Here is a 16,400-nt window from a genome sequence, read left to right as displayed (position 1 = left end):
GTAATTTTTTTGGCATTGCAATGTTAATGATGCCTACAGCTACTGATAAACTAAACTGGCTTGGTTAGGCTAACAATTTTTGACAATAAACAAAATAGTGAAAAAATAACTACTCATTTTGTCAAATTAGGAGAAAGCTCACTTTTTAGGTTCATTGAATATTTGATGCATCTAGTCTAAAAAATGGAGACATTGGATATTCAATGAACCTAAAAATGAATTTTTTCTTTTATAATAAGGACCGGAGGGAATAGTATCTTTAGGTCATTTGAAATTATCACTGCATATTCCCATAACTTAATCATATAACTTCTTGATCAGTAAATTTATGTATATTTACATAATTATTTAACTTTTCCTTTTCTGAATATAAATATATACAACACTTTCACATTTTCTGCGTTGGAGAATCTTATGTGTTACATAATCCAAACTAGAATCAAATCAACATACTACTAGTGTAAAGGAGAAATATGGGACATGCCCTTTCCAAAATAACGTAGAGCTTTTGCTATAATCGGTCTGCCAACTGAGGAAATCGTTGAAGAAGCCATGTCACACTCTTTATCACTGCCTGCATGTTAATTGTTTCCAAAAAAATCAGACTGATAGCTTGATTGTTTTGCAATCAGAAGACACTAAAATCCGAGGAAGAAATATCGATAGTATGTAATTTAAAAACAATTTTCAGACAACAGTACTGCATTATAGCATAACAATTTTGAAGCACTCAATAGCATCACTGATAAGGATGAATTCACATACCAAAGTTGCATCCCCTGGCTTGATTGCAGGTTCAACACAGTCCCGTCCATATCTGTTTATCAGAAATATAAGATTTATCAAGAAATTAAACTAATGATACTTTTTTCTTTGCAAATGATAAAGACAATATACTAGTAATAAAGAAACACATTCAAGCACAAGGAATGCCTGAATGTGAACAAGAACATTACGAGTTTGATACAAACCACTAAACTGAGTAAAGAAACTTCAAGTTAAACTGGGTACATAAACTACGCTACACCCAACTCAAATGCTTAGAAATTGCTACCTGCTATATAGCAAAGAAACACACATGCATAACTCCATAAAGCACCAATACCAGGACACTCAAAACAACAGAGGGAAAATTGCTTGAAGGTTCACATGAAGAAGCTACCATAAACTATTCTGCCAAAATCTGCAACCTTAACTGATAAAACAGTACAGATACCATTGAATTAACGCATACAGAATCGCTTTTCCTTGCACAGAAGCGTCTTAAACTGAACACTGATACAAATTACTAAAAAATTCATGCTCAAACTAGAAACAGCCACCATATATACCTAGAGACGCAGGGAAAAAAACAGTGGTGTTCCAGAACACTCGGCCATTACACACCAAACCTAAACAAGTGAACCATTGAGAAATAGAATGAATACAACTATTAGCTTTAGCTTGCAACCAATTCCATGGCAGCATTTTAGACTGTTCAAGAATTGCTTCAATTGAAACACCTTTGTCATGAAAAATCACTTGATTCCTAGCTCTCCAAACGGACTGAATACACGCTAACCACACTATTACAAATTTTAGCTCAATCACTCTTCCTCCTTGAATCCACCTGGAAAATTTAAACAAGTGACTACTAACATTGTTCGTAAACACCCCTTCCAAACCCAACCATTTTGCTATTTCGGATCAAACTTTAGAGAAAATCAAACCTTCAATAACAAGTGGCTCACAGATTCAACGAATTCAGACCCTGCACTACACAAATGAGTGTCCTCTCCAATTATTCCTTGTCCTTTGCTGGTAACCGATTTTGTATAGTTTTCCAAGCGAACAAAACCACCTTCAAATGACTGATCACATGCCGCATAATTTGTATAGTCTTCCACTTTGACGTCCATAGATAACGGAAACAGTCTACTGTACTTATTCTTTACGATACACCCAGTCATCCACGGTTTCGACCAAAATAGCTTATATCTCCAATCATCCAAGACTAAACACACTGATCTTGAGAACCAACCCTTACTTGCCCCCTCAACACCCTTCTCTCTATCTTCTTCCACCACGGTGAATCAAACACCCAACCCTTCCGATTTAACCCTCAACATGCCCATACTTAGATTTAAATAGATCAAACCACAACCTACTTTTTTCAGTTTTTAGCCTCTACAAGAATATAATCATCATCTAAACAAAAATCTCATAAGATGTTTATACTATGATCAGAGAGTTTACCAAGCACAAGTTTCAGAGCAAATTAATATTAACATGCCATGCTACTCTCGTCATGTTAATGCACCTCAAACACAAAACAATAATTACTTACGTGATCTGTCTCTTGCCATTGATCACTTCCAAACGATAAAAACTGCATCCTTTGCTAAAGGGAAAGGGCTTTCCTTTCCATTCTGCATTCATAAACAAATGTTGTTAATAATTACATACACCTCAAAAAGAATCCAATACTTTGCAATCATTTCCAAAATGTGGTTACAAAGTAAACTTATTAACAATATGACGAATTCTCCCCTCAAAAATAAAAATGTCAATATGATGAGTTTTCATTGGATGTCAGTAAGTCCAATATGTATAGATGGAGGCCAGACCCAATAAAATGGCCCAATCAGATGAGCTCGAGCTAGTAAAGCCAGGCGTGGGATGAGAATTTCACATGAAGAACTGTTATTGAGATACTAGCTGAGCTCTTATCTTCCAGATAAGAACAATAGCCAAGCGCACAACCCCGATGGCAGATATCGGGGAACAGCATCGTAACTTCCGCCCTGATTACAACCTCAACAGCTCAAAGAGCAGGATAAATAGAATCAGAACAATCAGTCAGAAGATTGGAGCGTATCACAACTCGGAGGCCAAAAACTTGCTACTAAATAAGGGGCTTTGCTCCGAGTGCCACTCAATTCATATTCGTATCGCACTTAAACCCTGCTTTTCACACTTTCTAAGTTACTTTGACATCAGAGTGTCTTTGCAAGTACTTTCTTCACTGCTTTGGAGGAGCAGGAGGGTTATATCACCAGCTCAGGAGATCAACTTTGTGTTTCAATGCAGGAACAATATTAAACTAATTTATAATGGCTTTGTAATTTTGTTTATTTTTTTTGACAAAACAATGACTTTGTATGTATCTATTAAGCTTTATAAATAATATAGAAATCAAATGTATAGATTGAAAGAAAAACTGAATTTGTAATGCACCTAAATGCCAGGTCACTCCAACAGATGATGTTTCCTCCATAGACAAATCATCAATAACAAACTGCAGATCCTTGCTTGTAGAATCAGTGAACTTTTTGAAGAACTCTATAATTTCCTGTAAAATAGTACTAGTAATTAAAAAACCAATTTTTATAAACTTCTAACTATTTAATTAAAATAAATTTAATTCCTTAAAATACCTTACGACCCACAAATGGACGGGGAAAGACAAGGTCCTCATACACACAATTTTCAGAGATAAGATATTGTACAGAATCCACATCATGTGCATTGATTCCCTCATAGAAATTTCTCACCACTGTTGAAGCTAAATCTACAACGTTGTTATCATCAAAGTGTGTGGTAGTTGTTGTAACTGAATTACTTTCATCACTGTTATTAACTGTAATATTCCATTTTCTGTCTCTTTTTCTTCCAATTCCAACAACCTTAGTAACTGAATTTGGAGCATAGATTCTTCTATGTGACAACGAAGTCAAAGGTGAAGCTGAGTTCAATATTAGCACTTGCACTTGCGTACTGCTACTAGAACTACACACCATAAACATTTTATGCTCCACTTCACCCAGCACAACATAGACTCTTCAAACTTAATGTTTCTCTCTCTCTCTCTCTCTCTCTCTCTCTCTCTCTAAATTTACTTTATCTAACAATTTTTTTCATGACATTTATTCGTTGGATATAATCTTATTTAAGGTATATCTCATATGGTTTCTCTCTCAATTAGAATAAAAACTTTAATTATTACATATAATCGTACCTGATGAGAATGATGACGTCCGGTGCGGTTGTTATGGGTGTTTATGAGCTATGGAACGGCGGAAGTGTGTACTTGCAGACACTCGGACGCTAAAGTCAGTTTAAAGAGCAAGAATGGGGTTTATGGTTTAATGATTTCTACCTTTGGGGAACGTGTCAAGTCCCCTTATATAGTGAGGAGGCGCATGAGCTGTTGTAAGGCACACCGTGGTGTTCGAGGGTTACGGAATCGTAACCGTCATGGCGGGATTCTCAGGCACGTGGGGGGAGACGTTACTGTTTAGTTTGAACATGTCTCAAGATCTTGACTTGCAGTAGATGACCTCTAAGTGATAGTAGATGACCCAAACACGGGGATTGGCTTGTGTTGATTTGAGCGTTTTGCTCGGTCTATAACAGTAGCCCCCCAAGTCGTTACTCTTGTATAAGAGTGATGACTTTGAGCGATACAATTTACGCGAGGGCAAACCTTAAACTCGAGAAAAGGGCAAAGAAGCGTCAAACTTACTGTTCGTATGATACTTGTACTCATAGTTGTTGACTATGCTGAGGGATCATGTTCGCGTAGAACCGAGTGTTTTAATGTGCTCACACAGAGATGGATATTGTAGAACGGTTTTGTGCTCGGAAGGAGCTTTTTACTTGCTCATGATGCATAAGTTGTTTATGAGATAGATTTATGCTAGAGGGGAGCGTTGACACTCGTAAAGGTGTTAGCTTGTTGGCGAGGTATCTTTGTTTGTTAGAAAAATGCTCGATAAGCTTTGCCTTTGCTCGCCAAGTTGGTTTGCCAGTGATGTGACCATTTGATTCCCTCGTCAGGCTGTTGGTCGCTTGTCCTATAAGCATTTAATGTGCGTGTCTCGAGGATGAGACTAAATGGACATGAATTTTGGTTTCTGGATGCCACACGTAAAGGCTAGTAAAGCACTTGAGTACTTAGACCCTTGATTGATTATGTCGACATTGTTTTTCGAGGCTCCACCACAATCGTTGATTTAATCCTAACGTTTGGATGTTTAAGGGATTCATTATGGTTCGTCGTATATATCAAGAACATTGAACTAAGTCGATGCTTCATTGCATTTAAGTGAATTCCATGTGAAGCGTTGTATTGGATCAATATCTCTGGGTTTTGAAGCGTATTGAAGGGATTATAAAAAGCCACGAGTGTTTCTCATAATACATTTTACTCTTTTGTTCAAGCTTCCCTATCTGTTTCCAAGTTCCACCGGATTTTGCAAGCTTTCGCCTTCAAGCTTTTTTCGCAGAGCGCATTTGCTTCCAGTTTCTTGTCTCCATTTTTATCAGGTTGGTACCTGCCTCTTTCTGTTTCTTCCTTTTTCATATTTCAAGTGTTTGAACTGTAGTACATGCGCTTTTAGGATAGAAGACATGGATAATGGTAGTCTCCAATTTATGAAAGCGGTGGGTTATGGTAGTTTTTAGTATTTTATGTGTAGAAAAATTGTAGCACAACTGTTAAACCATAGTTTTTGTTTAAAATATGGTGATGTGAGGTCTTGCACTACTAGAGTTTTCACCTGAAGCCACCGTGAGTGGTGTAAAGCCGCCGTAAACGGTGGTGCCACTGTAGAAACGTTAACTTTTTCGTTTTTCTTTCCCTCTAAATTGTTCACCAGGAACGTTTAAAGTCTTCATCGTCGAAATCAAACTGATCGGTCAAGGAAGAGTTGAGTTTTGAATGTCTAATTCATTTTCCTTCTTTTTCCCTTCGAGGTTCGACATATGGCTGGAAATCCTCCTCAATTAGTGGCTGAGGAATTGGATATGTCTTAGATAGGGAACGAACCCTTGTCAACGCCCACCATATATGCCTTCGCCGACACAACTGAGGTTCCTTTCACCAATGTGGATCCACGAGGTGGAGAGGGTTGGGAAGTGTGCCTCCATACCGTTGTTAGTAGGATCTGTTCTCGCTACATGGAGAACATGATTCTGATTTACGAGGTCGTCTTCAAAAACATGGGTTTTAGACTATCCTTTTTTGGCTTCCAAAACGAGATCTTCAAGTGGTTGGAATTGGCTCTTTTTAAGATTCACCTGAACTCCTTTGGCTTCATCCAAGCATTTGAGCTCGTCTGTGAACACTTAGAGCTTACCCACACCATTCATATGTTCTTCTCTATTTTTTCCCTGCAACGAGGGGCAGAAAAATAAGGAGGTAGGAGTTGGGTTTCTCTAAGGCAGGGGCGCAAGTTCTTTGATATTTTCACTAATTATGTCCAAAATTTTAAGGACATGTACATCCTTGTAAAAACTAAAGAGTGATGTTGCCTCGAACTCGATCCTGAAAACGAGGAATCATGCCCAGAATGACGACACCTTTGTGCCTAAAAGGGTCCCTCGTTTCCATCTTTATTGGAGTAAATATCACTTCATATATCAACCTTCTAAATATCTTTACTATTATGCTTATCCGACCAGGAGGCTGCTGACTATGAGATAAGTCTTGAGCTTATCTCAGTAGCTTTACCCCTACATCCATGTGGATAAGGATGGAAAAACTTTGTACGATTATGAAGGGAAACCGTATACTGAGGATCGTTTCATCAATACGCGAGATCTCGTTATGTTTTCTGACCTGAAGGGATTGTTGGGTAATTCTATTTTGTTTGGTCTTTTTTTTTTGTCTAATAAATGTACTATACAAGATGTAAAAACAGGTTAACTCCTAAACTTTTTCTCTACTGCAAACTGACTAAATCACAAAACCCACCTTTATCTTTTATTTTACTGCTTTATTTACTGTTTCCAAATAAGTAACACGCATTGCCTAGTTTGAACGACAATCTCTGTGGATATGATAATCTACTTACACTTTATTAATTGATAAATGATTTGGTACACTTGCTTAAATCCGACCATCACCATAGAGTGCTCAAGTATGTCAAGAATCCATGGTGGCTTTGGTGGAGCTCTCTTCGTGAACGCATTTTCTGGTGGAGGAGCGGATGTGTCATTGAGGGAAAAAGGCGGTAGATTTGATGGTGGACGTGTCAAGGCATCAGAAGCTATGACAGTGAAGGGTCGTGAAGGCATCAACAACAACACATCAACTCTTTTCCAAACCTCCAACATAAACCACATTTGGATCTAAATCCAAACATAAACACAACGAAAAGAAAGAATAGAAAACCAAGAGGTGATGGGGAAACCCACCACTTATATGAATAGGGAAACCCTAGTTAGAACTTCTTTTACATAATTTAAAATTGCTTTGTGTATTGAGGTGTGTTATTTGAACAATCATTTGCATGACAATTTATGAGATAACCATAGACCTACAAAAAAAGTAGATATTGACACAAAAATGAAAACAATAGAGATTTAAAGTAAAAACATAATGTAAATATAAAAGAAAAAATTATCATTAAAATGATCATAAAATGGTTGTACATTGTCATTTCTCTTCGGCATTTTTCTTTGGTCGCACAACATCCACATGCAGTGGGTCCTATTGTTCAAAGTTGAAAGTAAAGGATAACAAATGCATGGACCATATTGTTTATAAAAATAAATAATGTACCATATTTATTCATTTGAATATTTTTGAGAGGTTATCCATTTGAAGTCTTCTACACAAAGTCTTCGGTTTTGTCCCATTTAATGATAAATGGAGATATATAGATGAATCTAATTATCAATTAACAATTTTAATTATCTATAAAGATACACAATCGAACATTTACATGTAGAAAATACTAGTGATAAATGATGGAGGAGGTGATATGCAAGTAAATTTCACTGCTTGTATTAATTTTTGTGGGGTCCACGGCTGATCACTTCCTTTAAAATCCAATTGTTGAGAGCCTCATAATTCATCATTGTGTTTTTGATATCATCACTTCACAAATTTAGAGATAACAAGAGTTTGTTTGTTGTTGCTCCTTTGGAAGGCCCTTGTTTTTGGTACATTTTTCTTCTCTCTTTCTCTTCTTTTTTTAATGAAATTTGGTTTATCATCCACTCTTTAGTCTTTACTCATAATAGTATTTTTTTTATATATTATAAATTAGTCAATAAAAGTTGATGTATTTAGTTTATAATATGGATGTATTGCATCAAATTTTGTTGAATAATTTATCTCTTATAAAAAAGATCGCAGAGAGTATGTTCTTTTAATTAATTATTTAATACATATTTTTTTTAAATTAATTTTTTTTAATTTATTTATTGTTTGATCTGAAAAACATTGGATACTGAGTAGCTAAGCTGAATGATTAATTTAACTGAGTTGCCTCATTTACATAATATTAGATGTATAAAGAGACTATGTGGTATTAGATTTTTAATTTAAAATAGAATGAGATTATATAGCAGATTTAGAGAATGTTAGATTGAATTAGATTTTCCTTCAAACTACTGAGAATGAGAATGGTATTCAACCAAACTTAAGGGTATTAAAGAAATTTTCAAAAAATAAATGTCAAAATAAAAGCAACATATTATAATTATGCAGTTGGAAATAAACTGATATCAGAACCAATTAATCGTACACAAATTTTCAACTAGATCCTATTTTTTTCCACGAAAAGAAAATAAACTAGATCTTTCTTTGTAAATTATATCGGTCGGTAAAGATCAAATTAGTACTAAAAAATATCTAATCAAAATTTGGGAGTAAGTAACAATTGTAATAAAGAAATAACACTTTCTTCATTATTTACTATCTAGAGAAGCACGTATATAATTAAGATATATATTGTATGCTTATTCTGTTATTTTAATTCAACCTTGGATTTGTGTTTAGGAAAGAAATTGATAATGGGTAGGAAAAAAAACGAGGACTGCCGGAAACACGTTACAGAAGTAGAAAATGGTCGTAAATGGAAATGCAATTATTGCAATGATAAGTATAGTGGAGGAGCTTCAAGAATTGAAGCACACTTGGGGTTGAATGGCAAAGGAGGAGGCATTAGGCGATGCTCCAATTATCATGAAGGAGTTCACAACAATATGGCATCAACTTCAAGTAATCCACCAGAAGCTGTGCGATGCTCCAATTATCCTCCTGTGGCTGGTAATGAAGGAGTTCATAATAACAACAATGATCAAGGTAAATGAGAAATCACTTTTTTACCAATATTTGGCTTCTAAACACCTCTACTTTTCATATTCAGTTCATGAATTAGCTGGCACAGCATACAATAGAAAGTTAGTAAAGAACTTGTTAAAGTATTTCAATTAATATTCTTTAGTAATAGGGGGTTATGTAGCTCATATGGTTAAACTAAGATATTAAATGAGTTTAAGATTCAGAGTTTAAATTCTGACAAGGGAGATAATATAACAATTAACATACCAACAATTCTGATAAGGGAGATAATATTAATACCACAATTAAAAAAAAAAAAAAAACATTTGTCATTAAAAAAATTCCATTAATATCTGGTTAGTTAGGAATTAGTTCATGGTTCAATTAGTTACTCTATTGAGTTGTATAAATAAGAAAATCATGAATTTTTTCAATCTAATTCAATATGCATTCATATGCTCCCACCATTCATATGTGTATCACCTTAATTTTCCCTCTCATCCCATGATTCTCCATAGAACTCGTTACAAACGTTATATTTTGTGACAACACGTTGTTTCATGTTTTTGTTGAAATTTAAAAATTGTGACAATTTCTATCTTCTATTGAAAGTGGTCGAAGGTGTTCCAGATGTGATTGGCACTCATACCAGAAGCTCACTTAACCATCAAAACGAAATCATGAATTTATCTGAAGGTACAATTATTGCAATGAAGTGCATTTTTAGTTCTCCTCTATTTTAAAATAACTGTGGTCCAAATTTGTTGTACATAGATTAAGGATGATAAATGGATGGATTTGAATTGTAATGGATTATAGATCAAAACAATCCATGGATCCATTAATTCACTAAAAATTCCTTTAAAAATCCCAATCAAATATATAAATCAAACATGAAATTCATCAAATCCATCTAGTAATGTATATTGACTTTTTTTTTCAATTTCTTTCTTAAATATTTTTAAAACATTGTTTTTTTCTTTGATGAATTCAGCCTAAAAATGGATTTATTTTTATAGTTTTAAAAAACAAAATACTAAAAATTTATTTATTTTTTTGTTAAATTCATCGATTAAATAATAATACCTAGGTTTTTATTAAAAAAAAAAAAACAAGGTTTACATTGACTTTTTTGAGTAAAAAAACAGAGGTACGTTGATTTTTTTTTTTTTTTTTAAATTTGTTGCTAAAAAAGAACTACATTGAGTTTTTTTTTAAAGTGTTATCCCATATATAAAACCAGTAAACAATTTAAACACTTAAATGATTAAGCTTTATTTCCTTAAAAAAAAATGATTAAGCTTTATTATATAATAACATACAAACACAATGGAGCAGGTGTGAACAGTAGCGGTGGTAACAGAAGTGTTTCCGAGAGTGAGATTGATCAATTAAAACAATTGGTTATTGATTTAGAATGTGAGGAAAATGATATTGCAAAACAGCTGCAATCGTTGGAGTCTCGGGGTAAAAAGCGCAAGCGAAGAGTTGATGTTTGGCTGGAAGGTTTAAAAGTTATGAAAGAAAGTGCAAATAAGATGAATAACTTAAATGACATTCATGAGATAAATAATTTGATCGACAATATGAAACGACACAAGGAAAGTAAGCCTCTCACTTTGTCGACTGAATTTGTTGGGGGGCGATTAGATGAAAATGTCCATGAAGTGTTGAAACTACTTGTTGATGATAAAGTCTTTGTCATTGGCATATATGGAATGGGAGGAGTAGGAAAAACTTTACTTGCAACTCTCGTGAAGGATGAAGTAAAAAGGAAAGCAACTTTTGAGGATGTGTTTTGGGTCACTGTTTCTCACAATCATAGCATCTCAAAATTGCAACATGATATAGCAAAAAGAATAGGATTGAAGCTTGATGAAGATGATGAAAGAGTTAGAGCTGACAACTTGTCTTCGGCATTGAAGAAAAAGGGAAAATCAATTCTTATTTTGGATGATGTTTGGAAATATATTGATTTGCAGAAGGTGGGAATTCATCCAAAAGTGAATGGCATTAAAGTGATTCTAACAACACGTTTGAAACATGTATGTCACCAGATGGATTGTCAGACAAAGGGTATAATACAAATGTTTCCTCTCAGTTGTTACTATGAAGAATATGAATCTGAAGATAGTGATGAAGATGAAGAATGTGAAGATTGGAAACTATTTATGCTAAAACTCGGACATGATGGAACAGCTGGGACACTTCCACGTGAAATAAAAAAGATTGCAAGATGTATTGTAGAGAGATTTAAGGGTTTACCGCTTGCAATCAACGTGATGGCTAGAACCATGAAAGGGGTTTATGGCATTCATCAATGGAAGCATGCACTCAATAAACTTCAAAAATTTGAAATGGGACAAGAGGTGGAAGAAGAAGTGTTCAAAGTATTCAAACGTAGTTTTGATAATTTGATGGAAAAGAACTTGCAAAACTGTTTTTTGTATTGTGCATTATTATCTAATGATGATTGGGATAGAGATTGGGGTCGGGATGAGATTCCAAAAAATGAGTTGATCATGAAGCTAGTTGACAATGGACAGATAAATGAGAGTATGTGTTTGGAAGAAATATTTGATGAAGGGTATACCATATTGGATAAGCTTGAATCCCATTCTTTGATTAGTTTAGATGATGATTTAGTAGCCACACATCCCATGTTGAGAAATATGGCCTGCTATATATTGAAAGAGAGTAAGAGGGATGCTATAGTGAAGTTCAAAGAGAGTGTGACCGAGATACCTCTCTCACGTGAATGGACAGCTAATTTAGAGTTGGTTCATATGTCGTATTGTGATATAGAACAAATCCCAGAGGGCATGTCACCTAATTGTCCAAAGTTGTCCACCTTGATTATAAATAAAGTGTCCATTAGTTATGTTCCTGAGAGTTTTTTCAAATATATGAATATTCTGTCAATATTGTATCTATCCTACAATGAAAAATTAGAATCATTGCCAAACTCTGTGAGTGAATTGAGGTCTCTTATTTCTTTAGTGCTCATTGGATGTTATTCATTGAAACATGTACCCCCATTGGGAGAACTACAAGCATTGTCAAGATTGGTCATTTCAAATACTTCCATGGAGGAAGCACCACAAGGCTTAGAAAAGCTAATCAATTTGAGATGGCTTGATCTATCTAGTAACGAGAGTTTGAATATGGATATAGGGTCTTTTTCATCCAATTTGACTAAAATACAATACCTCGACCTCCGACATACCAATGCTTTGATTAAAGTTGAAGATATTCAAAGGATGAAAATGTTGGAATGTTTAGGAGGTGCCTTTGACTGCAAAGATCCCAACCAATACATGCAAAAAAAGCTTGACATTAGTTTTGGGCTCAAAACATATAATCTCACTTTTGTAAATGCATATCATGATTGGAGTTGGGGCGATTATGTTAATTTGATAAGATTTGATCCAGGTGATCATGAAGCTAAGACTATACGATTTGGAGATTGTGGTCATTTCTGCTTCATACTGCCTAAAGACCTTACACGTCTGTTTATAATTCAAAATAGTCACTGGGTTTGCTTATGTGATTCTCTGTCATATAGCACTTCTTCTTCTTTGAGGAGAATTGAAACTTATGGTTGCCAACAACTGGAGAGCTTGTTTTGTTTATCTGGTTCTTGTTCCTTTTGCACCAAGATTCACAACCTTGAAGTTTTGGAACTTCAAAGTTTGGAAAGTTTAACCGTTGTCTGTGAAGAAGTTTTTGATGTTAGACAATCTTTGTCACCAAGTGGCATATTCTCTTGTCTAACACACTTTTCTATTTCTTTTTGCAATTTGATAGAGAAGTTGTTTACACCACAATTAGTTCAACGACTTCGAAATCTGGAGACAATAAAGGTATGGGATTGTTATTCAATGAAAGAGATATTTGCAGTGAGCAACAATGATGATGATGATGACAATTCCAGCATTACACTTCCCAAGTTGACCATGTTGCGTTTGTTAGGTAGTTTACCACAACTGAAGACCGTGTGCAAAGGGATTATACGTTGTGGATCTTCACAACCGACATTGCATGTCTACTCATCATCATGTCCTGGCTTAAATAGGCTACCTACAGTAAAGCTCATGGATGGCGAGAACCCTTGTTTTGGGATTTTTCCTTAAAAGGTGTAAGTTTTAATGTCTGTTTGAATTTTCAGGTTGAACTTGTACAAAATATAAGTATTAGATTAAATAGTTGAAAACAGATCAAATAGTATTAATGTCTGTTTGGATTTTTCCTTTTTAACTTTTGTGGTTCTTTTTCTTTTTTCGTCTATATTATTTTTTCTCTAAATATATTATAGTTGTTAACAGATCAAATAGTATCATTCTTGGATATAAGACAAATTACTTAATTAACCAAAGTTCATATGCAGCCTTTACTGCTTAGACTTTCTTCTTGCATCAAACTATATTAATTAGAAAGGTACTCCTTTTTATCTGATACTTGCAAGCTTTTTATTTTTAAGTTTCTATAACGCTATTTAAGTTTTTATTAGCAATAAGAAATAGAAAATTCTTTTTTTAATTTTGAACTTTGAAAGCCATGCATTATAGTCTCTTTTTTGTCTTGATCAACTCATTATAGAATTGTGATTGTTTTCCTTTTTTTTTTTTCTTTTAATTTTCTCTAAAATATATTATAGTTAAAAACAGATAAAATATTGTCATTCTTGGATATATAAAGAAAATTCATGAGTTGATTGATATACTTTGGGATACTTTAACTAGTCTAGGATAATGTTTTTCTTCTATTCAACCATGTTGTACCAAACTTTTTCTACTTAAAACTTTTTTGCACCTTCCTCAAAGGGGAATCATCATCTAGTTTTATGGCTATGCAATTTTTCAATGAACTGTGTATTGTTAACAAGAAGTGAAAGTAAAATTCCATCATTTTTGTAATTCTGAAATTATCCAAGCTTTGCACTTCATTAACTATTTTACTCGGAAAGAATCTTAAAAGCTTTAGCTTAATTTTACAATGTGCCTTGCATCAAGACTTCTCTCAAGAATTACTAATGTTTAACTCACTCTCCTCAAAATAACATCCTCTAAAGCAAGTTTTTTCTTTCTGTTATAAGCTACTTCTGCATGTCAGCTTCATTTTCTTTCAATGTTCCTGCAAGCATAGAATTTTGGCTCACATTTTTTCCCTTTTTCCTTATGCTTCTCTACTGTCTTTTCCAATGCATGCTCCTTTCCTGCAAGCATTCCACATTTTTTCTCCTGTTTCCTTAAGCTACTCTACTTTCTTTTGTCTACACTTCCACCAATCTAGACTTCAATCTATCTTCAAATAAATTTTTCATTTTATCCAATTCCACATCAAACTCCGGCTTCTTCACATCAAGAATAACATTGTGTTCATCAATAATTATGCTTCTGAGTCGTACTCAACCTAAAATGAATACAGGCTGAAGTTCAATAAACGAATTAAAATGCAAAAAAGTGATGGTGTGATGGAATGCCATTCAATAATAACTATTGATGCTTCTTGAAAGACACCTGTTAAATCATGTGTCAGAAAATTTGATGACTGCAACTTGAATAACCGTAAATGCAACAAATAGCATACATCCAAAAACTATGCTAATTTTATTAATGACCAAAACTTTTCTATTTTTTTTCTGAAGTTCAGCAATTTACATAGATCTATTGTGTACTCATCTCGCCCAGTCTCTCAAAATATATATAATTCCTCTTTGAGTTCCAAGTTCATTTACATTCCTAAATCAAAGGTTAACCACATAAACACTAATTGCAACTAGGAAATCAATATAAATCAAAATTAATTAGCCATAATAATGGGAGTACTATGCAATGAAGTATATGTGTTCCCTTTAGAGTGCATATTCCCGAGCCTCCATGACTTATGATTTCCTATCAATCTCTGAACTCAGTCTGCTAATTTAAGCAAGTATGGCATAACACTACAAGAAAATATAGAATTTGCTACTATTATTTTACTACAAATGATTGTTTTTATTTCTTGAGAAGATTACTTATGATTAGTTTTAGTCAAAAAAATATGATTATTACTCTCTATTATTAGAGATACTAGTTGTAGTAGTATAGATATACTTGTAATAACCCCAATAGTGGGATAACTTCATCAATTGTAATAATCATTTTCCATCAATACAAAGAGCTTTTCTATATTTCTCTCTTTCCTTCCATGGATGCCATGTTTCCTAACATGGTATCAGAGCAAACTTGGTATCCACCTTGAAGGATATTTTCCACTGCATTTTCTTGAGAAAATTCAATTTTCTCACTTTCATTTTTTTTTCTTTTTCCTTCTCATTCCAATTTTCTGTTATGATTTCTTTTCCTGTTCTCTCATTTTCTCGAGAAAATCATTTTCTCACCTTTAGTTCCACTTCTCTTTTTTTCTTTCTCGTACATTTTCTTTCTGATTCGATTTCTAGATTTCAAGTCTTCGATTCAATTTCACTTTCTCGATTCTTTTCCGATCGATTATGTTTCTTCTCACACCGAATTTCATCCTTTGTTTTTCGATTATCTTGTGTAATTACATTTCGTGATTCCGTTTCAAAATTCATGTTCGCATCTATGCGATTCTTCCGTTTTCATTTTCGATTCTGTTCAATTTTGCTATTGTCCTTTTTCCCCAATTGTTAGGGTTTCATGATTTTGTGTTTCACGATTTCGTGTTTGTTTGTCTATTGTTCGGTTATGGAAGCGTTTCTTGATTTACAGTTTCTAGATCTGAAAGAACGATCTGATCAGTTATCTGTTTTCGCTCCGATTGACGAAGCTATGGTGAGTCACGTCGGAAACGTGACGGAATATTCCGATATACTTCACCGTCATCTCGTACCGTGTAAGATTGTGTGGAATGATTTGGTTACGTTTGAGGAAGAAACGTTGATTTGGACTTATCAAAGCGATTTCACATTGAATTTGAAAACTAGTGCTGTGATTGGCTTGTTGTTCATGGAATCGGAGATATTCTTTTGGATACTGTTAGATCAGAAGAAGTTTCGGTTCAGGATGTAGAATCTACTACGATTGAGACTGATCATCATCATCACCGTCACGGTGATCATCGTCGCCATGCTTGTGCGCATAATCCTGCAGAACATTCTTACTTATCTGCAGTTTAGTATTTGTTCTTGTTCATTTCAGCTCCTTTGTTTTGGAAGCATGTTGATTGAGATGTGGTAAATCTATAAAGAAGAGTTGTATGAAGCTTCCTTGGTTGGTTATTTGGACAAGGGATCATGCATGTTGCTGCTCATATTTTGTCCTGGATCTTTGGTGATGGTTTGTGTTGCTTTGTCTTTATTTCATTCATACTTGGGATTTGG

The 16,400-nt window shown here is 34.2% G+C and overlaps 2 protein-coding genes across 3 annotated transcripts; one reads left to right on the top strand and one right to left on the bottom strand.

The window, feature by feature from the left end:
* Positions 1 to 287: 287 nt before the first annotated feature.
* Positions 288 to 3,957, bottom strand: LOC146904765 (uncharacterized). 2 transcript variants are annotated; one of them, XR_015018348.1, is made up of 5 exons: positions 3,417 to 3,898; positions 3,217 to 3,331; positions 1,055 to 2,408; positions 766 to 817; positions 288 to 574 (listed from the first exon to the last, which is right to left on the bottom strand). XR_015018348.1 is itself a non-coding variant. In XM_085725073.1 (5 exons), exons 1-5 carry the CDS (start codon positions 3,783 to 3,785, stop codon positions 512 to 514), a joined length of 681 nt encoding a protein of 226 aa, XP_085581199.1. In that variant the 5' UTR covers positions 3,786 to 3,957; the 3' UTR covers positions 288 to 511. The 2 variants fall into 2 exon arrangements, 1 of the variants encoding a protein (XP_085581199.1); XM_085725073.1 differs by having other exon boundaries at positions 2,327 to 2,408; positions 3,417 to 3,957.
* Positions 3,958 to 7,840: 3,883 nt separating this feature from the next.
* Positions 7,841 to 13,312, top strand: LOC146904764 (putative disease resistance protein At1g61300). Its single transcript, XM_085727303.1, has 4 exons — positions 7,841 to 7,929; positions 8,771 to 9,076; positions 9,668 to 9,751; positions 10,394 to 13,312. The coding sequence occupies exons 2-4, from the start codon at positions 8,785 to 8,787 to the stop codon at positions 13,186 to 13,188; spliced, it is 3,171 nt and encodes a 1,056-aa protein (XP_085583429.1). The 5' UTR covers positions 7,841 to 7,929; positions 8,771 to 8,784; the 3' UTR covers positions 13,189 to 13,312.
* The last annotated feature ends 3,088 nt before the right edge of the window (positions 13,313 to 16,400 follow it).

Source organism: Medicago sativa, chromosome 7 (genome assembly GCF_051527215.1).
Source record: "Medicago sativa cultivar Bolivia chromosome 7, Bolivia_mono, whole genome shotgun sequence".
Classification (NCBI taxonomy): Eukaryota; Viridiplantae; Streptophyta; class Magnoliopsida; order Fabales; family Fabaceae; genus Medicago; species Medicago sativa.
The sequence above is the reverse complement of the archived record's forward strand: the minus strand, read 5'-3'. Positions and strand labels throughout refer to the sequence as shown.

Excerpts from the sequence above, each read along its gene's own strand:
- LOC146904765 (XM_085725073.1), bottom strand. The coding sequence starts at position 3,785 with ATGTTTATGGTGTGTAGTTCTAGTAGCAGTACGCAAGTGCAAGTGCTA. Across the intron at positions 3,332-3,416 it reads GTCCATTTGTGGGTCGTAAG|GAAATTATAGAGTTCTTCAA; the intron begins GTATTTTAAGGA and ends ACTATTTTACAG. Across the intron at positions 575-765 it reads AGCCAGGGGATGCAACTTTG|GCAGTGATAAAGAGTGTGAC; the intron begins GTATGTGAATTC and ends ATTAACATGCAG.
- LOC146904764 (XM_085727303.1), top strand. The coding sequence starts at position 8,785 with ATGGGTAGGAAAAAAAACGAGGACTGCCGGAAACACGTTACAGAAGTA. Across the intron at positions 9,077-9,667 it reads TAATAACAACAATGATCAAG|TGGTCGAAGGTGTTCCAGAT; the intron begins GTAAATGAGAAA and ends TTCTATTGAAAG. Across the intron at positions 9,752-10,393 it reads AATCATGAATTTATCTGAAG|GTGTGAACAGTAGCGGTGGT; the intron begins GTACAATTATTG and ends ACAATGGAGCAG.